The following is a 21,545-nucleotide window of genomic DNA, read 5'->3' as shown; positions in this document are numbered from 1 at the left end:
AAGTTGACAAGACTGACCCCGCTGGGTTCAGTGGCGTGCGTTAATTTTTGCATTTTAATTTATTTATTACGCATTTTATTGTATTATATTCAATAAAATTAAACTACATAATTCTTAATAAGGAACATTTACTTTGTTTAAAAATAAAAATTTAGAAAAAAAAAGTTCAACATAAACGTTACGAATTGAGTTAACATCTGAGAGTTCTTCGACGTTGTTGACACAGAACTTAACCCGTCCAACGCCCCAGATTTTCCGAAGACAATTCTGACTCATTTCCGAGTATAATTCCCGATATTTTAACTAGTGATGATTTCATTTTAAAGAAGCTGTGTGAAAATTAATAAATTGGTTTAATTAGTGAGACAAAATGTTTGGTTATGTGTATACGATTTTGTTAATATCTTCAGTTTGTAAGTAATAAAGTTGTAAACTAAATTTTTTAACTAATATATAATTTTCCTTAGTTATTAGTTGTAGTGGAGAATGTGTAATTCCAGAAATATTACGAGGAAGTTGGTTTTCATGGGAAAGTAGAAATGTTATAACAGAACTTGATTCAAATTCATTAAACAACGGCCAAGGTTATTGCGAATTTATAAAAAACGATTTTAATCAAAATTATACAATAGTATTTAAACAAGGGTCATGTTATTCATGCATGAAGTTTCTTGTAAGAACAGTGAATATTTTGGAAAAAATTCAAAGTAAGTTTAAAAATAAGGAAAGACTTTTATTCGATAAAAATTAATTAAACTTTTAGCTGCATGCAGTACAGTTCCAGACCATTTAGTTTCCCTTGATTACATCTGCAAAGATCTTAGGGAAAATCAACAATTTATTACATTATTTTTGGACCATTACGCCCCTGTAAATTGTCGATCATCCTTTGAAGGACTTTATAATTTTGGTTATCAAAATACTTTTAAATTTACCGGTGAATGCCGACACCCAGATGCTTTAATAAAATCATGTCAAACACCTGGATCACAATTTTTAATTGCAAATCAAAAGTTTAACATTACTTATCGACAGTGCAAAGGAATGACTGGAACTTTCGATGGGGGTTAGATTTAGAATCAATAATAAAACCTAAAAGAATCATTTTTATTTCTTTATTATTTTTAGTTGTTGAGTATGCATGTTTAGGAGACTGGATTGTTGGTAAAAATCATTATTTCGCCGTTGCAAATACCAAAGAATCGCGTCAAGATGAAAAATATCGCTGTTTCTTAAAAAATCGCGATGACGATTTGTACCTGGGTGTTTCAATTACAGCTGAATGTAATACACTAAAAACTGTTGAAAAAAGCCCTGAAAGATTGCGTGTAACTCCAGGTAAAAACCATATTTATCAACAAAATATATTTTGAAATAATTTTATTATAGTTAAATCTGAAATTGTTTATCCCGGTTGTGAATTTCCATCAAATTTTACTGGCGAATGGATAAATACTGCAAATATAGACGCAGATGTAGTTATTAATAAAACTCATATTATTGAAACTTCATACCCTGATGAAGGAAGATTTAGAAGAACAATTTATATTTGCCAACAAAGGCGAGATACGCGCGTGATGATGGCAAGGTTAACCGTGGAAGGTTGGTAAGTATAAAAATTGAATTTGAGTTATAAAAATGAGTCTTAAATGTTTTTTTTTAGTCAAAAAGATTTTGTTTGTTTTGATTTTTTGCCCAGACATCATAATGTTATAAGATATCGCAAAGGAATTCCAGTTATTATACAAGATTTTTCGACAGTGTGTTCTTGGGTTCAATTTAAAAACAAGATAAGATGGAATTATAGTTTGTTTTTAGCAAAATATCCAGTTGCTGTTCGATGTCCTATTGCTGGAAAGTTTAATTTTACACAGAAAGGTGAAGCTCCTTTTGAAACAAGGTAAAAAATTAAGTTGTACATTAAGTCCTTGATAGTTTATTACTTTTTATTTATAGGATAATGGGTGGTGTAACAAAAAGTCCAAGACCAACAACTTATTGCAAACAAAACATATCAGATTTTTCAGTTTGCGATTCTGAACAAAAAACCATTGCAATTGATGAAAATTATTGTTTATCTGTTGATTATTTAGGACGACCTACAGACATTTACAGTAATACAACTTACATATTTTGTTACATAAAATAAAATTTTTTTTTAGGCGATCCTGATTATACAATGAAATGTATTGGTTTTTGGAAAGAAAATTTAAAATCTTACTTAATAACTTATGATGAATTGGATCCTTTCTCGAAATATAGATGTTGGGTTTATCAAAGAGCCGATTTGAATCGTGTTTTAATGTCACAAGGTTTGTAAAAAAATTCTTTATTGTTATTGTTTTTTTAATAACATTGCCCAACACATTTTTTTTTCTCATAACATGTTGATTATGTCGTTTTTCATGTTGAATTTGAATGTTGATTACATTACATTTTACAGAATTTTAAAGCGACTTTTATATAAGTAAGATACTACAAGATATATAGTACTGCCCAAAATTGAGTGGTCATGTCTGAACATGTTCTTGCCTGTTTCCTATGTCACAATATTTATACCACGCATTTGTGCTCAGGAATTTGTAGATTTATAAGGAGCTGAGATGGAAAATTCTTGGGAGAAAACAAAATAGAATCTAGATTTTGAGAATTTTCTGAGAACAAGTTTTTAGACACAAATATAGCTTGGCAAATTTACAACTGTAGACTTGTTACAGTAGCCACATTGTCTATTAACTCTGTTTCTTGTATTTTTTGTTCTTCTCTATTAAGATAAATTCCATTAAAATTTAGATCTAGAATATTTGCAGCAAAATGAATTGGATTATTGCCATTTGCTTTCTCTTAAGTAAAAAGTTTTTTACTTCCCTTACCTCTTGGTTAAGTAAAGGGCTTGAGGATGTTTCAAAATGACTTTCCAACGCATAAAAGCATTCAGCAATTTGGCTTAACCGTGCTTTATCTCCTTCCAGTTGGGTTATGTATTTAACAATAAGATATAATAGGGTGATAAAAATTTGAAACTTTTACCAGAAAAATATTTTGATCCAATATCAACTTTGCAACTCGTTTACTGAGTATATCTTCAACTATTTCACAAACTGCTAATGTTTTAATGCATATTTTGTTTCAAGAAGACTTTTTAAACTATGAATAATTTCAGGAATCCTCATGTGGCTTAAAAATCGACGAGTTTTTTTTAATCAATCAAAAAAAACACGTTAAAAATACGAAGAAAGTGCTGAAAAGTGCCTAACACTAGATTAACTTCAGTTATAAAACTTCTATTATATGATAACTAACTTCAGGTTTAAAATGTCAACCTCAATTTTGACATATTTGTAATCTTCATTAAAAATCCTTTAAAATGAGTACAAACACGACATATTTATCTTCAATATTAATGAAGTTATGGTCAACTTCTGGTTAAGAATGTCAATGTCATTTTGACATATTCTTAATTTTTATAAAATGTCTTAATATTTGTCACAAAAACAAAAATATAATAAACAAAAATCAAAAATTAAGGTTGGTATTAATTTTTTATTCAATTTTTTTTGTTTTTTGAGATAAGCGCGGCATGTTTCGACTCATTTTAAAGGTTTTTTAATGAAGATGACAAATATGTCAAAATTGATGTGACGTTTCAAACCGGAAGTGATTGTATCTCCATTAATATCAAAGTTAAATATGTCGAGTTTGGACTCATTTTAAATGATTTTTTATGAAGTTGACAAATATGTCAAAATTAATAGTTGAAATTTCGAACTTTTTTGTTTTTTTGAGAGAAATGCGTCATGTTTGGACTCACTTTAAAAGCTTTTGTGTACGACTACCTTATAATATATACCTTATGAATGAGTTTTCTAAAAGAAAAGGGTAGTCATTTTTCACGGAGTGAATAATAGCGGTGAATAATAATCATTATTCATGGGTAATCAACTTGACAGACTAATAATAATTATTTAAAACATTAAAATTTCAAAAAACGTCAATTTAATTCAATTTTTTAGGAGTTTCTAAAGGTTTGACATTAAAAAAACCGAAACAAACTCCTTTTTTCGTATGATTTAAGCATAAATTAATTAATTTTCGTAAATAAAAACGTTTTATAAAATTGACATTTAATTTTGACAAATTATTGTGAAGTTGGTTACAGTTAGTAACATTGAATTTGTGTCACATTGACGTTTAAACTGTATTCAAAAATTTATTTAAAACAAATTTATGGAATCAATTTCAATAGTCGTGGACAAAGTACGATATTTGCCATCTCAAGAGGACGAACCTCATTTAGTAAATCAGTCAGAATTAAATGACCGATTAATTTGAGATCTCAATTTGTCAAAATCTCAAGCAGAAATACTAGGATCTAGACTTCAAGGATGGAGGCTGTTAGCTCCAGGCACACATATTTTTGTGTGTCGTAATCGCCAGAAACAACTGTCACAGTATTTTTCAACCAAAAAAGGTCTATCATTCTGCAATAATGTCGATGACTTACTTTTCTTCTCGACAAAATTAATTACAAAGGCTACAAATGGCATATCAGCGCTGATCTCAAAGTTGTACCAATTCTATTTGGTTTACAACTGGGGGGTTTACACAAAGCACTGCTGTTTCCTTTGCGAGTGGGACAGTTGATCGAGAAATTTTCACTACGTTGTTAAAAATTGGTCAGTCAGGTTCAATATATTCCTGGACAAAAGAATATACTTCATAAGGCATTAGTGCAACCTAATGAAATATTTCTACCCTCATTGCACATAAAGTTAGGTTTGATGAAGAAATTCGTCAAAGCAATGGATAAGAATGGTCGTGGATTCCAATATCTTCAAATGTAAAACTTAAGAGGGAATTTTTTAGGACCCTAAATTAAACGTCTACAACAAGACGCACAATTTGAAAAGATTTTAAATGATTTGGAACGCGGTGCTTGGAATGCTTTTAAGAGTGTGACCCAAAATTTTCTTGGAAACACAAAATCTGACAATTACATAGCAATTGTTAGTGAACTTCTTAGAAGTTATCATGAATTGTTATCATTTTTTACACTCGCATCTGGATTTCTTGCGTATCTCACTGATGAACGCAGAAATGTCTTGCTGAAATCTCACCATGATTTCGTCAAGACATTTCTGTTATTGAAAAATGTTATTAGGGCAACTGGAACAGTGAAATGTTGGCTGATTATTGTTGGACATTGATATCAGAAAGTACAGAAGAACAGCATAAATGAAAAACATTTTAAGACAGCACAATAGCATAGAATAAATTTGTTTTTATTGTTATTATTACGACTATAAAAGATTTAAAAACACACAAACATTTAAAAAATGTAAATTAGTTGTCTAGTGTAATTATTACTTTTTAGGTATTGGTCCATATTGCGACTTAAACCAAGAAGTTCAATCATTTAATAATTCCGAAGGGGCAGCTGTTGCTTTAGATATGCACGAATACGAAAGAGAACGTAAGTTTTTTTTTTTAAGTTTTACTTCATTTTACAACTCAATATATCAATAGGTGATCAATGTCCATTACATTTCGATGATGGTTCAGATCCATGGAGCGATACTGAGTCAACAAAAATGGTTGTATTTAAGTTTTTGCGATCAAATTCAATCCAATTCAAACCGCTTGTTCTTATTTATCCGTGTTCAATTCTCTTAACCTTATTAAGAACGTAATTTAAATTTTTATACTTAGTTTTAATTGTTTACATGGAGACTGTAATTAATTCATAAACTCGATTATTTTAAAATATTTTATAAACAATTATCGTATTGGACTTGTAAATAACAAAGATGATTAATGTGAAATGGAACAAATCCGTCCCTTTAAGTATATTTTATATCTTTAAATTTAAGAATCTCTTTTTTAAGTATTTCTTTTGTATTTTTTTGACAAATCACTAAAATTAATGAGGTTGTATAACATTCCATTATAATTACGTTTATATTGAAATAAAAAATGGAAAAAAATTATTTTTTATTAAAAATTCCATTTAGTCATAAAATTTTATTTTTCAACAGCACAAAATAAAACATTAAAGCTATAAGTTAAGTTATTAAAACATTTATTTATTTGATTGAGGATACTCGTAAAGTGGTGTAACCTCAGCATCTAACGCATCTTGTCTGGATAATTGCGAATTTGCGCTACAAACGCTTAAACTGCTTCCTGCTTTACTTTTCGTTTCGAATACAAACGTTGATAAATCCGCACATTCAGACATCGTTCTCATCCTAGTTTTAGGTTTTTGGGGAGAACTAATACTGTTTGAATCAGTGACTAAGCTTCCGCTGCTGTAACGTAAATCGTCAGGTGTGATGCTTTGAACGGAAAGTAACGATAATCGAATACTATTTGAAGTTTTCGTTGAGGATGACACTAAAGGCGTGCTTTCGTTATCACTGGGATCTTCGTTTAATTCCGGGTTTGAATGTAAAACTTTTTCTTTTAATTTATGTAGCTTTTCGAAACTGTTTACTTTCTTTTGTGGTGTATCGATCGATTTTGATCTGGATCTTAATTTTTCACGATTCGTTTTTAAATGTAACGATGTTGGCCGAGCTCTAGTATTTCCTTTTGTTTGCTTCGTATTTGTGTTATAAAGAAGAGTTGTTTTTAATTTACCTGAATCACCGCCTTCGATGAGAATGTGTTTTGGTTTGTTTTCAATGTTGTTTGGTTTTATTTTTGATAATTTTATGTTATTAGATGGTCGATTATCTAAAACTGTATGTAAAAATTTTATTATGTTATTTATCCTTAGAGTTAATAGGGATAATTTAAAAAATAACATTGTCAATACTACCAACTTAAATCTAACTAACAAAAATCTTTTTTGTTGAACTTATTTTTTAAATAAAATTTTGATTTATTAATTACCTGGTGAATATTGTGGGCTATTACTTTGGGAGTTGGTGTCGCTTAAATTTTCAGTATTTCCCTGTACAGATACGCCTACAGGTTGCCAGGAAATTGGTCCTGATGGGGATGGTTGCAGGATAATAAAGTCAGCTTCTCCAACACCACTTGTACTGTTTTGTCGGGACTTTGGCGGTTTTATTACATCTAAAAAAATAAAATACTTACGTTGTAGGGATATTTTAATTTATAGAATGGTGGAAAATATCGGTTATATCTTATTTTTTTAGATTTGATTGATAATGTATACTTGAAATGTTTGACGTGATTTTTCAACATCTTTTTAAGGGTCCAGGAGAGATTAGATTTATAAACTCTAAATCTAGCAAACATGTAAGTACTTTTTATTATTTATTAATTTAAAGTTTATTTTTCAATTTTTACCTGTCAAAGTCAGGTTCAGTCAAAATTTATGTCCACTTTGACAGGAAGACAAAACTCTTCTAAAATGATTATTCAAGCAATCTAATAAACTATTTTAATAACACACAGCTACTAATGTTCTGTATTATACACATCCAAAAGAACTTTAAGTTATTGAGTGCAAATTTTGATAATATTGGAAATCAGTTACTGAATTCACACAAAAATAAATGAAAAGTGACGAAATAAACTAAAAATAAACCATAATTTATAATAATACTTTATTATTTATAACAGAAAATACATAAATGAGAAAAAAAAAATGAATATTTGAACAAAAACGTGAATTCAATATCTGAAATATAAATAAATAACTTAATCTTTTTGTAGTATAGGAACGTTAAAGAATTGTTCTAATTTATAAACTAAATCTATTTATTAAGAACTCTCCGGTTTGTACTCTGAAGAAACTGAGGCGCCAACTGAGACGGTGCTCTGATTGCTTAGATTACTATTGCTGATGATTAATTGAGGTTCTAAAATCATAATAGTGGGTTCAACATGCTGTTTGGATTCTTTGTATGTAACTTTCTTCGATTTTGAGTTATCTTTATTCTTTGAATTGACCGTTTGGTCTTGGGTACTCAATAAAGATTCACCTTGGTTTACTTCAGGACTTGGCGGAACAACAAATGTTATTGGGATATCCGGATCTGGTTCGTGTGAATCTACAACTTCATCTAAAATGTCTTCACATGCTTCTTCATTAAGTGTTTGTAATGCCCCACAAATCATTTGATCTTCTAAAGTTACCTAGATAAAAAATAAGATTAATTTTATACCGAAATCTAAATATCTCATTAAAATAATTATTTGTTTACCTGATACTAAATAATAGCAGCGTGAATTAAATAAATTTATAAATAAATTATGTTACAAAAAATATTTTACCTGTTTTTCAATAACACTTTGTTTATTGCGATTCCCCGAATCACCTTGTACTTTAGAACTATCAGTTTCGTTGGTTGTTTGTTTAAATCCGCCACTTCCGCTTCCTCTCCTTTCTTTAGGTATTAACGTTGCTGTGGGTTTTGAAGGATATCTCGAGTTCCTCATTTCGTCTTGCACCAAAACTGAAGTCATCTCGTGTTCCCTCAACGAAACTATCAATACTTTAAACATTTCCCAATCCCCGAAATTCATCCGTAACAATTTCTTCAACTCGTCCAAATCGCAATGCAACAAAACTTTTCCGTTGATATTATTTTCTTTTAGGACTGCTTTATATTCGTCTACCGCGTTTATTGATAAATCTTCCATTTTGTCGAGTAATTTACAAACCCCATCAACGTTTAACGAGGATAATTTAACATCCAAAACATTAGGCTAAATAATTTTTTGTTGAAATCTTTTATTCATGAAAATTATTAACTTAACTTACTGCAAGTAATGAAACCGGCGCAATTGATGCGTGATATGCAGTTGGATTAGGCGCTAATGGTAAATCCCCCCATGGTTGGTGCCAGGGTAAAACCCCAGCAGTTTGAGGAAAAACAACAGCCGTCGGACCGGATGTAGGTCGAACGAATGATCGCGTTCGCCGATTTACAGGCGGCCTACCGATATGCCAATCGGGAGTTTGTTGGGGCCATTGATTTTGTAGGGATTGAGGCCTTGATGAAGGGCCGAACAACAGTCCAGATTCTTCAAGATTTTGAGTTTCTTCTATAAAAACTTTTTTAAGAAATTTTTTTTAAGCAGTGTTTAATGAATTACCTTTGATTACTTTTTTTAAGTAGGGATCTAAATTAATTGTGAATGGTAGAAAAATTTTTAAATCACTCACTAAAAGGCTCGATTTATGGAAACTTAGGAAGATGTCTAATTTGTGTTCGTCTCGATCTAAATCTAATAGATCGCTATCTTTTAAATTTGGTATATGAACACGTACTCTAAAAATAAGTTATTAAAAATGATTAATATTAGCGAAGGAATTGTTTCCCCCGATTTACACGGCGCTTGTTTTACACGATTCCGCTTCTTATACGTCTATACAAAGATTTGATGGCATTGATTTCTGATCATACCTATCAGAAAGGAAAGATTGATACTTCATGAGTGATTAAACTACACCTTCTATGTAAATTGGGGGATAAGCGTGTGTAAATAGATGATTGTAGTCGGTTAATTAAGATGATAATAAACTTACTTATCATATAATGATTTTAACGATGTATTATCATCTAAATTTTCTTCAGTTAAATCGTAATGATAAATAATCCAAGAAGTCCTAAACGGCCATTGTTCAGTAATATTAATCCAAGATGCTAATCTATACCAATTAAAATCGATTTGGAACGCTTTTAAAAGTCTCCCAGTAATATAAACGACGTTCATTAAACGTCTCATCGATTTTGGGTTAACATCGCTGAAGTAATCATCAGTTAAAAGCATTTTTGTTAAATCCATCGCCCCTCCGATTTTATTTAAGTTTAAATTCGAACCAATCGAACTCGCGACGGAATCAGAAACTTTTAATTTTCTCGATCCTTTCCTTGCGTTGTATTTTAATTTCTCTGTACTCGACATTAATGCGTTTTCAGACGATAACCTTCTAGATGATAACTAAAACGATTTAAATTTCAATTATTATTTTTTGAGTTAATTTTTAAGATTAATAAACGTTACCGATCGGCTAGGAACACTTAATCCTTCTTCATTTGAAGCTGAGGCTAAAACTTTTTTATGTGCATTAGCTGTTTGTTGAGCGACCTTAACTTTACGAAGCCCCGAATTTTGTAAATAAAACGGAAGATGAACCATATTACTCAAATAACTATGACCACCGATGTTACTTTCGTTGAAAAGACGTCTGGTGTTCATTTCAACAGCCTAAACAAAATCGAATATTACTTAAAATCAAAACAACGTAAAATAATAATTTATTTTAAATAAAAATTAAAAGTTAAAAAAGGGGAGGACAAAGTAGACGATAAAATTTTTGTGTAACACAACATCGATAAACTGACCTGTCTCCCAGCGACCTTGGAAAAGAGACGCAAAATCGGGAAAAAAATTATAGCCAAATTTTAAATTAAATATAAATTTGAAAGGAATATTTTTTTATATTTTATTTTAATAATAACAAAATTCATACAAACCTTCGCTATAACATGCGGATCGATGGCCAAAATCACAATAAACGGGCTATTTGGGTCGGAAAATAACATATGGATTGCGTCTAAGACCAACAAAACTTTATCTTGTTCGCAACTATCCAAACCATCGACAATTACAACTAATCGAGTTTGTTGAGCTTGCAAACTATCCATACATTTTACCATTTCAATCATTAAATTTACCTTAAAACAAAAAAAATTAATGTAATAAAAATCTTAGCATCTTCCTTCAGATAGAGTAGTAAGGTTGATATTTTGGAATCTAAGGGGTGTTCAACAAAGTTTGATAGGATTGGACTGGTGGAGACATGGGTAGATAAAACAGGGTGGGATAGAATTAAACAAGGATTACCAGAAGGTTATAAATGAGATTATCAGCGTGCAGAGAAGATAAGAAACAGGAAAGGGCGAGTGCTGGAATCATAACAGGGGTCGAGATGGCGTTATTGATAGAGCTAGAAGTAAATAGGGATGGGTATAAAGAAAAAAAATTGAATCCATGACTCAGGTGGTAAAAGCAAGTATCTAGTAATCAGGAAAATTTTAATGCACGGTTTGGGGAAGTGGGACGAAGAGTGGTCAAAAGATGAACTGCAGAACAAGGAAGCTGGGGAATTGTTGCAATGGATAGAAGAGAAGGGATGGGAGATTTTGAAAGGGAGTACACTTATACTGGGGCAATAATATTTGATGGATTGGTGAGAAGTGTAATAAAATGTGAGGGTGGAAGGAACACAAGATGGTGGAGTAGTTGAAACTGGAGAAGAAGAGGGTGGAAGCAGGCGATAAAGTACTAGAGAGTGAGTTAGAGCAGAGTAACGACTTAAAGATTTGAAATAGTAAAAATAAAATAAAACATATTAAAATTACCTCTTGTCGTAAAGCTTGAAGAAATCCTTCAGATTTTACAGTGTCTAATTTAGAAATTGATCTTTGTAAATGTCGTCGTTGCGAAAACACCAAAGATCTAAACATTTTCGACCAAGTGTAAAGATTAGCCACTGTTGCTATTCCCAAGACTAAAGCTGTTATTATTAAAATCACATTGAGCGGGACGATTTCGCTTATGTCCTCACTAAAAATTAATTTGATTAATCAAAAATAAAAAGAGATTTTAAATATCTACGTTGTGGATGAAGTTTTTTGGATGACATAAACGGTCAATGCGCACATTCCAATTAATAAAAAACTAAAGGCTATTTCGAATATTAATACGTAAGGAAGGCAGCACATTTTCCTCCATCTCCAGGTAGATGAAGATTTGACTTAAATAAAAAATAAGGTTTTTTTAATAACGTTTGAGTGAGAAAAACAATCAATTAACCTGGTTTTGGTCTAAAAGCACGATATAATCTTGTAGATATGGCACCATAATCATTTTCAATCGCATCATAAAGAGATCCGATCATTTGAACAATCGAATTTTCACCACCAGTTGTACTACTAACTCTCGTTTGATCTGTGAAATAAAAACTAAAAACAAAAATTAAAACAATTAATAAATGAGTAGATTTAGGATTTTTTACCGAATTGGTTGAGCTGATGATTCATCTCCACTTTGATTTCCAGGTGGGTGGCAAAATAAAATTTGAAGAATTACTTTCAAATTGTTTAATTTTCGTGTTAATTTCGTATTAAAATTATGTGGCCAATCCCATTCATATCTAAATAATAATAATAAGCGATCATAGATAACAATTTAAATTGAAAAACAAACCTTTTACTGGAAAACCAAACAATCGCCATACAAAAATAGCAAATGAAAAAGAACGCAACGCCGACTGAGATTCCCAAGATCCAATTGGTTACAATTAAACCAGTTACACAACCAACGACTAGAGATAAATGGAGAATAAGAAGAAATAGTAATGAAGTGAATTGAAATACTGGATCAGCCCATTCGCGTGCAAAATTTTTCATTTCATCTAGAACAAAATATTTAAATTAGGCTAATACAACATTAAACTTGATTAAACCAGGGGGTTCAGTTATAATCTCAAGAAACTAAAAATTAAGTGGTACATAAGCACGAAGAAGAAATAACAAGGAATACAACCAAAGAAAAAGAACCTACATGAACAAGAAAATTGACAGAAAAATGTAAAGATTTTGTTGTAACATCATCTATTGGTATAGAAAGGATAACCAAATTAAAAATGTATGCAACAGATCCTCAGATGAATAAAAGATAACTAAGTAAAACGTTTTAATGTTCTCTAAAAATAAATTACAACTACGTCATTCGTTGTGTAAATAATAAATCAACATAAATAATACCAATCTTCAAATAATGTGATAACGAAAGATACTCAAGGTATTTTCAGATACATTTCAATGATGAAATATTGATTTTGAACGCTTTTGACTAAAATACCTTTGTTAAATACACCTTGTTAGCTTTTAAGACGTTTTTTAAAAAGAAAATAAATAAATAAGGTAATAAAACTTTGATGTTAGAAGAGTCAAAATGTATTTATATACTTAAAATAAAACTTTGTATAGTTTTAAGCTACAACAAACATTAGAGTTCTACTTTTAGAAGTGATTAAAGCACTTAGTAATCAGCAGTTCTCATATATTATGATTTACCTATATCCACTTTACTATTTTATTTGTTGTGGAATTTATTGTAAGGGAAAAAATTATCTATGTATCTGAAAGACAGTTTTATAAACGATTTATATATTTAGATAAGCTCAGATATGATTAGAAATTGCACCCTTAATATATGATTGAGAAGAGCTTCAAAACGTCAACTTAGAATCTCAATAAAAGATGAGATCCAAATTTATTGATTAATTACATGAGTGTGTGCCCTACATGGAGCACTATGCCATTATAGTTAAAGTAAAAATTACATAAAATTTACCTCTATTTTATCTTATACATATTTAGAATAAGGATTATGGACCAGTTAAAGACAATATCATGCAGCAGTATATAATGAGGACTAATAAAGAACGGGTAAGAAGTAATAAAGTTAGAAAGGTTGAGATGGGCTGGCCATGTTGAGAGACAAGATAAATGTGTTGTTAAGTTACTATGGGAAGAGTGCCCAGAGGGAAGGTGGCCGCTGAAAAGACGAAGAATGCGTTTCATAGGTAATATTGCAGTGGATCTAAAGATCCTAAATATTGAACGACCTAATTGTTAACCTCAGCAAATGGAGGCAAATTGTAAAGTCAGAGAAGACCCACCCCTGGTTGTAAAACTATTTGAAACTCCACATTTTAGTACCTTTTTAACAACAGAATCTTACCTCTTAATTTACTCAACAAAAATGATTTTCCACTACCCCATTTTGCATAAAGACCAACCGTAATGGGCATTGATAAAGATGGTTCACTTAAAACATCAGCTAACGCACTACTATACAAATCATAACCCAACATATTTTCGTTATCCTCGTTAGTATTTAATTTTCGAGCACCGAAAATCTGTCCCAAAATAGTTTTCTGATGATTCATATCGATGTTATAGGGAGTTTCCCCAGCTCGATTAGGTCTATACAATAAATGTCCATGTTTTGGATTTCTTAACAAGATTTCAATAATAGTTTTTGATTGAGCTCTCATTGCAATATGTAAAGCGGTGTCCCCTTTTTTATCGCAAGCGGCAACTTTAGCTTTTTTCTCAATTAAAAGTTGCACGACGTCGGCTTGTCGCGATCTAACCGCTTTTAGTAACGGGGTATCGCCGTCTTTTGTGGGTATTTCCAAATCTGGATTTGCGTTTAAAAGTAATTTTACTATCGCAAATTGACTTTTCTCAACTGCTATATAAATTGCTGTTTTTCTATCTTTTCCTGCTATATTTACATCAGCATATTTTTTTAATAACGTCTCTACTATTGGGCGATGACCACCTTTTACTGCATGAATTAAATTTGTATCACCAGCTCGATCCTAAAATAATAACATTATTTATTTTAAAATCAATACTAAAATGTTACATACCTGTATGTTAATGTAAGCACCAACATTAATTAATGCTAAAGCGATTTCATGAAAACCTTCTTTACAGGCAATAGTTAACGCACTACATCCGTCTTTATCTAAGGCGTTTATATTCGGTTTGTGTTCCAACAATAACGTAACAACCTCCTCGTGATTTCCTTGAGTTGCAACTAAAAGTGCCGTCCAAGAATACATACCAGCTGTATCAACATTAGCACCAGCTTGTAACAGACACCTAACGATATCAATATGGCCTTTTCGAGCACCCCAAATTAAAGCTGTCGTCCCATATTTATCACCAGCATTTACTTTCGCTCCATGACTCACTAATGCTTCGACGATTGCAGTGCGTCCTCTTCCAGCTGCCCATAAAAGTGATGGTACATGATAGTTTCCATGAGCATTTACGTCTGCTTTATGCTCTAAAAGTAATTCAACTATATCTGTGTGACCTTTGTATGTAGCCCACATTAAAGCACTCCAACCACCCTAAAAGAAATAATGATTCTAATTTGTTACAAAAAATAAATAAAAAATTAACCATTTCTCGATGTTCAATTTCAGCTTGATGATCAACTAACTGTCGACAAATATCTGTGTGGCCTTCTTTAGCCGCACAAAGTAAGGGTGTCCAATTATCTGAATCCTCCGCGTTTGGATCTGCTCCATGAGCGAGAAGTTCTCTAACGAAATTTCCTCGTCCTCTTGAACATGCGAGCATAAGTGCAGTTCCGCCATTCTAAAATAGATTAATTACAATTATTCATTTGCAAATTCTTAAATAAAAATATTACCTCATCTCTGTCATCTACCACCACTTGTTTACTTTCAAGAAATTGTTGTAATCCTTCAAAATTATTATCGTTAATATATCCAGCTAATGATCGATAACATAGCGATAACATCGATTCAGGGCGATTCAGCGTCTATAAAAAATTAAATAAAATTAATAAGTTAATAAAATTATAATATATATCACACAACGACCAAATAATAAAATAAAATTAACAACTCCAAGCAAATCGGTTAGAACACGTAAAGTTCAAACGTCTTTTAATAACAGCATTTTTCATCCACATCAGCGTTATTGATAAAAAAAACATCGATAAAAATTAAAAACGTGTTAGGAACGTTTTAAAATGAGAATAAACTGACGGTGTTTGAGTGCCTTCTCAATCCAAAATTGAACCTTCTTGAGATTTCTCCATCGGGTGTTGTGACTGAGAACATCGGGATGTGTAAGTTGCTTAAAGATCCACGCCAGGTTCCTTCCGGTATGTGTAAAAACGAGGACAACCGTCTGGGTTGATGTTCGGTTCCGGTGATACTGTGGCGCGCTTGCGAATGTTCCATGACTTGATGTATTGTGAATAATAAAAGTGTATTTTTAGTCAGCCGGAATTGTGTTTTATAGCATTTAGTTTCCAAATAAACAGCTGGTTAGTTAATAAGTTACTTGGTGAGCGATTTATTTTATTTAGGACAACAATAGGAAAATTTATAACAGTTATATTTACTATTACAATAACAAATTTGTAATAAACACAAGTAGTTGATTTTATTATAGAAACCTATCAAAAATTTAATTAAGTTGTTCCACTTCAATAAAATGATTCGTTTAAACGATAATCACAAGTAGTAGATAATTGTTATAGATATTAATAATTTAATTTAAATAAATTTTTATAGTCTCACTTACAGTCAATGATAATACATCCAAAGATTGGAAACTTCGTGTTATTTCAGTAAAAAACCAAACCATGTTTACGCAGCAGATTTAAAAATAATAATAATAACGAAAACGAAATTGAGAATAATTTTACTTAAACAATTTTGCAAAATTATTATTATAATAGGCCGGAAGTACTTTCGACAACAACCGTTGTACGAAACGTGACATGAAAAGAACTAACAAGCTGTATTTAAAAGACATTATTGATATAATCACTGTTCTTTTGTGTATAAAATGATTATGTAGTTGAAAAATTTACGAAAAAGAAAACCGGTATAAACGGTTTTTAATTGAATTTTTAATTTTAAAAGGCAGTAATGCTTGTACTACACCTTGCATACCAAAATTTGTTTTAATGTTATTGAAATCGGAATATATTTTAGAGATGAATGTTGATACTGAAATTACATTTTATACCTTTTACAAGTTAGAATGAATGACTCTGTGGATTTCGAGTATATTTCAAACAAAAATAGGCCAGAGGGTTAAACAATAAGTAATTTATAGCCATTTCTGAACAGTGAGCGCCCTAGTTTAAGTAATATATTCGTCCCCAGCGGCCTAGATAATAATGTGCATCCTAACATACCGCATTTATATAAAAAACTAACTTTACAAAATCCTTAACACCAGTAAATATTGATAAACTGGCACTAAAGGTCTCAACAGTCAGCTCAAGTAATTACCAATAATCAATAATTCTACAAATTGTCGCATCATGTTAAATAGAGTTCTTATAATCCGTTCTACTTCCTTATTTTCTGTTAGTAACCTGTTGCTATGATGATCAATATTATAGTTGGTAGCTTGATAAAAAGCATTAGAGTGTATAAAATCATGATCTATACAAAGAAACGCAGAGAGACTGGATACACTAGAGAAGACAATCTTAAGAAAAGTAATGGGACCAACGAGGGATGAGAATATGTGGAGAACGCGCATGAACCACCAATTGTACCAACTGTATAAGGAACCAGGAGTTCCAGGATATATAAAACTCAAATGGTTAACATGGACAGAGTATGTCTAGAAGATAATGGATGAAAGAGTATCAAAGAAGACATTTTGTCAAAGTGGCGTCAGTTTTTAGGAGCCGATCTATCACTTTAACTATAAATATCACACTTCTCCGTTGTTATTTCTTTTCTATCTTGCTGTATCAAGTAGAAACATGGATCACCGAAGGCACTACCAAAAAATTGGAAGGTTTTGAAATGTACGATAAAACCTCGTAAAACTGAATACCTCGATCATACAATGAGGAACGGAAGAGAGAGACGGTTTACCACAAAACATATTGCAGGTGAAGATTCCTGAGAAACGTGGTCTAGGCTGACGGAGAAATTTATGGCTCAAGAATCTTAGTACTTGGTTTTCAACAACAATAACAGGACTATTTGGTGCAGCAGTGAACAAGGTTATGATAGCCAGAATGATCGCCATCATCCGAACCGGATAAGCAGTACAAAATGAAATGAATGTAGGTTAGGTTTATTTAGTGATCTTAAACTACCTTCTTGTTTATTTTGATTCTATGAAATGCCATAAAATTCCATGATACAATTTGCGATCGTTCTTGTAGCATGATATCAACATAATATAAGAGTTGTCAATTATCAATATTTGCAAACAACACATTTCATCAAACCAGCTTTTCTCTTGTAGTACTCTTGAATATCTGTGGATTTATAAAAATTGCCGAGAAAATAGATCATGATATATCTGACCAAATCATTACAATAATGGTGCCAATTCTCCAATCGCAGTCTTATCCATGTCTTGTCTTCTTGGCCATACCAAAAAAACCAAGTGTAAATAGCCCTTTTATTCAAACTTGCAGTTTTTTAATCGTAGATTCATTAATGTTCTAATAACTGGAAAGTTGTTAATATTTGGGAAAGGTTTTAGATAACTTATTTAGCAATTACAACATTTTTATGCTTTTGACAGTAAAGTTATAAAGTTAGTAATTAAGTATGGTGTTCCACCTGTTTTTGATTTAGCATAAATAGTACATCCGAGAAATTAGTATCGTATTAATGGGTGTCTATTTTCAAGTCGTTCACTTCCTCATAACTAAGTTCTAAACAGATTAACACGTTTCTTAAAATAGTTAGTATAACTGTTACTTAGTACTTATTTTTTTAAACTGTTATAAGCATAAAAATATGATTTTAGTGTTGAATTTTCGCAAAACACAAATATTATTTAAAAACCGCAGATAATAATCTATTTTATTCAACTTAATCCTCGTATAAATAGATATTTCTCAATGTATCAAATCACGTTTTTTTCATTTTTAATTCTCCACAATAGAAAAGAATCAATTCATCTTAGATACGATTGTTCTTTCTCCACCAATTAAATAAATCGATTTAAAACGCGTTAAAACGATGACGGTCGGTGATTACGCAACCTAAAAAAAATTTTTCCATTCCAAATCAACTTACAATCGAGCTAACTTTCTTCTTAACACTTCTCTTCATTCTCAAGCTGTCCTTCCGAACTTCTATTAAAGATTACAATCTCTAAAGTTAATTATCACATGTCACTCGCGATATCATGTTCAACTGCAAATTTCTCTAATGGTAATAGACTTAAAACAGCGTATCTCTGATTTAGATAATTTTTGACGACTGATAAAAAGATATATTACACCTTGTCATAATATACATTCACGTCAATGGTTTTATTTAATGGGTAATTTATTACTATAACGGTTGACGCGAGAATAAAAATATAAAAAAAACAATACCTAACGTACGTATCTTTTTTGAGAGTTAGATTAAAATTGGAGTTGTGAAAATATTTTTTTTAACAACAGCTGATAAATGCGATTAGACAAGAAGGTAAATATTTGGAATGTTTTAGAGGTCAGAGTTGTTATGCTTCTTTTTACAAGATTAATAAAGTGCAAGAAGAGTTATAACTTATATATATTATAAATTTCTATTCATATCCAAATGTAACCACGGAGTGAATTTTTTAAAGCAAACTCATTTGGTTTTGAATAATCATTTCCTGTTAAACAATCGTTGAAAAATTCTAACAACACAACAAACGATAAATAATTTCAAGCTTTTCTCCTTACCTCAATTCTGAGTTTTCTGGCATTTTTAAACATCTTTAATCGGCAGCAACACTAAACTTTATAGAAAGAAGATGACCGCGAATTCGGTTATTTCAAGATGCCAAGTGTTTGCTTTTTTCAATCAGTGCAAATAAAGTCGCGGCTCGTGGCGTTGTTTCGATCTCTTAATAAATATTTAAATTGAGCCGAAAGGATTATTAGTGTTTTAATACGTTTAATTGTTCCGAGATTAAAAATATTGAACCGGACGTAAGACGTTTGCTTAGGATCGCGACGGAAAATATACTGGGACCGTTTTGGTAAAGGCGATTCGGTGCGTACACAAAGACATAAAACTGCAATTTACACGACAAATAGCTACACGCTCATGTTTATTCTGGAGTAATAAAAATCAATTCAATAATGTTTTAAAGATTAAAATATGTCTAGCTTACAAAAATTTTTTTTGCATCTCTTTCTTCCTTTATAAGTGATTACATTCTCATGTAAGTCATCATTTTATAATCAAGTTTCTTGTAATTATGAATCTCTTTTACAAATCTATGATCAAATAGTTTCTACTATCAAGTTGCTTAGTTTGCCTAACTGTTTTGCCACAGTACCTTTGTACACAGATTTTGGCTATAAAGATTGGATGCTTTATAGTTTAAATAGTAGCCAGTAAACTACTGGCATGCAAATAAAACTTAATAAAATAACAGAATGGTGAAGGCAAGTAGGGGTGGACATAAATACAAAGAAAATATCAGCAATGCACATCAACACAGACAACTTACAATATATACAGCGAGGATGTCGAAGAGTTCTGCTACTTGGACAGTATCGTAACAAAAGACGAAGGAAGAGGCGCATGTTGCGCAAGAAAGCCAAACAAATGTTTGAAAAACATTCATGAGTGACAGCAAGGGGCGGCAATGATGCAGAATCTTTCAAGCAAGACGTTCATTTTGTACAGCGTGTGGATGAGGCGATACGAGAAAATCGTCGACTCACAATTTCTGTATTGAGTGATTCGTACCATCGTGAGTGAGAAACTCAACTCTGTGCAAGGTGGGTTCCGAAAATGTTATTCATATGTAGATGCAGAAGATTTTTTGAACAAAATCGTAACAGAGCTGCAAACCAACGTCGAGAATTGGCTTAAAATACAGGCGGGTGCCTTCTATGATGAGGATATTGTATTGTATTTACAAAAAAAGTTATCATGCATTTGCTTTATTATTAGTTCCTTATATCAATTCAAAAAGTTAACCATTATTGAGAGTATAAGACCATTAATAATAATAATAAGAAAAAAATTAAGAGCAAATGATATATCATAAGGATATACATACCTGATTATTTCTTGCAACAGCAGTTCTAACAAATTCATAGTAAGGTAAAACAGATCCGTAACTGCGTGTTAAACCAGCAATTAATGGAAATCTTTCAAAAGGTTTTCCCGACATTTACACTGCAGTTAACAATTAAAATAGTTTAAAAATAATTTTACATATTAACTTGTTAATATACTCATCATGACGTTACTGTACTGTTCGTACAGTTAAATCTTTTTCTGTTGTAAACATAAACATCTCAATGCCCTTTTATCTTCACGTCATGGAACGTAAACCAAATAATTTACTATATCAACGACAAAGTTCACATATACACCACAAGTTATCAGATATGATTATAAAGACCACATTATCACAATAACAAGTAATAGTACCTCTGAGATGATAGATCGGGTGTCCGTATGTCCCCATCGTTCCCTAATTTCCTTCCAAGATACCCCCGAAAGACTTCTGTATCTAACATTGGGCAATGAGACACGTTTTTTCATCAAACCAGACATTATAAAACTAGTCGCTATCTTAAAGCTAAACTATAAGTACTTTCTACGGTTTCGAGGTGATAAGTGATCGGTTAAACGAAACACATAACGTGTTTATTTCAGAGTGCAAAAAAAATGTTGTATTGATTTTGAGGTTATGTTGTTTACTTACCTAATCTGACGCTGATCTAAATGAGATCTTGTAAATGTTGTTCTTATCACTTGAGAATCACTCAATATATAAATTTATATATTTTACCTATGTATTTAATTAGAATTAACGCATGAAATTGAAAAAAAAATATTTAACATTTTTTAACAAGATTATGACGTTTCTATATTCTATTGACGTTGACTTCTTTGTTCGGTTTTAATGGTGAATTTGAAAAATTGTTTGAACAATATATTGTTTAGTAATTAATTTCTTTAATAAACAATGTAAAGTATTTGTAAACATTGTAAATTATAAATAAAG

The 21,545-nt window shown here is 31.1% G+C and overlaps 2 protein-coding genes across 9 annotated transcripts; one reads left to right on the top strand and one right to left on the bottom strand.

The window, feature by feature from the left end:
• The first annotated feature begins 35 nt into the window (after positions 1–35).
• LOC111425963 (protein undicht) lies at positions 36–6,006 on the top strand. Its single transcript, XM_023060268.2, has 10 exons — positions 36–413; positions 468–707; positions 764–1,066; positions 1,129–1,338; positions 1,390–1,606; positions 1,664–1,900; positions 1,957–2,114; positions 2,163–2,312; positions 5,375–5,473; positions 5,527–6,006. The coding sequence occupies exons 1-10, from the start codon at positions 371–373 to the stop codon at positions 5,688–5,690; spliced, it is 1,821 nt and encodes a 606-aa protein (XP_022916036.1). The 5' UTR covers positions 36–370; the 3' UTR covers positions 5,691–6,006.
• LOC111425962 (Ankyrin repeat-rich membrane spanning) lies at positions 6,007–21,524 on the bottom strand. 8 transcript variants are annotated; one of them, XM_071194286.1, is made up of 21 exons: positions 21,243–21,524; positions 15,587–15,786; positions 15,226–15,357; positions 14,973–15,170; positions 14,432–14,920; positions 13,735–14,380; positions 12,193–12,400; positions 12,002–12,139; positions 11,800–11,948; positions 11,602–11,740; positions 11,346–11,550; positions 10,458–10,658; positions 10,326–10,340; positions 9,985–10,188; positions 9,506–9,921; positions 9,073–9,248; positions 8,738–9,021; positions 8,248–8,682; positions 7,956–8,109; positions 6,895–7,080; positions 6,007–6,741 (listed from the first exon to the last, which is right to left on the bottom strand). In XM_071194286.1, the coding sequence occupies exons 2-21, from the start codon at positions 15,782–15,784 to the stop codon at positions 6,080–6,082; spliced, it is 5,235 nt and encodes a 1,744-aa protein (XP_071050387.1). In that variant the 5' UTR covers positions 15,785–15,786; positions 21,243–21,524; the 3' UTR covers positions 6,007–6,079. The 8 variants fall into 8 exon arrangements, with proteins under 8 accessions (XP_071050387.1, XP_071050390.1, XP_071050393.1 ...); XM_071194289.1 differs by lacking the exons at positions 15,587–15,786; positions 21,243–21,524 and adding exons at positions 20,589–20,707; positions 20,767–20,938; XM_071194292.1 differs by lacking the exon at positions 15,587–15,786.
• Positions 21,525–21,545: the final 21 nt, after the last annotated feature.

This window comes from Onthophagus taurus, chromosome 2, assembly GCF_036711975.1.
Source record: "Onthophagus taurus isolate NC chromosome 2, IU_Otau_3.0, whole genome shotgun sequence".
In the NCBI taxonomy this organism is placed as follows: domain Eukaryota; kingdom Metazoa; phylum Arthropoda; class Insecta; order Coleoptera; family Scarabaeidae; genus Onthophagus; species Onthophagus taurus.
This window is presented reverse-complemented; position numbering and strand designations above follow the sequence as displayed.

Bases quoted from the DNA above. Each gene is read 5' to 3' on its own strand.
- LOC111425963 (XM_023060268.2), top strand. From the start codon at position 371: ATGTTTGGTTATGTGTATACGATTTTGTTAATATCTTCAGTTT. The intron at 2,313-5,374 runs GTTTGTAAAAAA...ATTACTTTTTAG, and splicing joins TCGTGTTTTAATGTCACAAG to GTATTGGTCCATATTGCGAC. The intron at 5,474-5,526 runs GTAAGTTTTTTT...ATATATCAATAG, and splicing joins GCACGAATACGAAAGAGAAC to GTGATCAATGTCCATTACAT.
- LOC111425962 (XM_071194286.1), bottom strand. From the start codon at position 15,784: ATGGAACATTCGCAAGCGCGCCACAGTATCACCGGAACCGAACATCAA. The intron at 14,381-14,431 runs GTATGTAACATT...TTATTATTTTAG, and splicing joins GTGCTTACATTAACATACAG to GATCGAGCTGGTGATACAAA. The intron at 11,949-12,001 runs GTAAAAAATCCT...TTTTGTTTTTAG, and splicing joins TCATCAGCTCAACCAATTCG to TTTTTATTTCACAGATCAAA.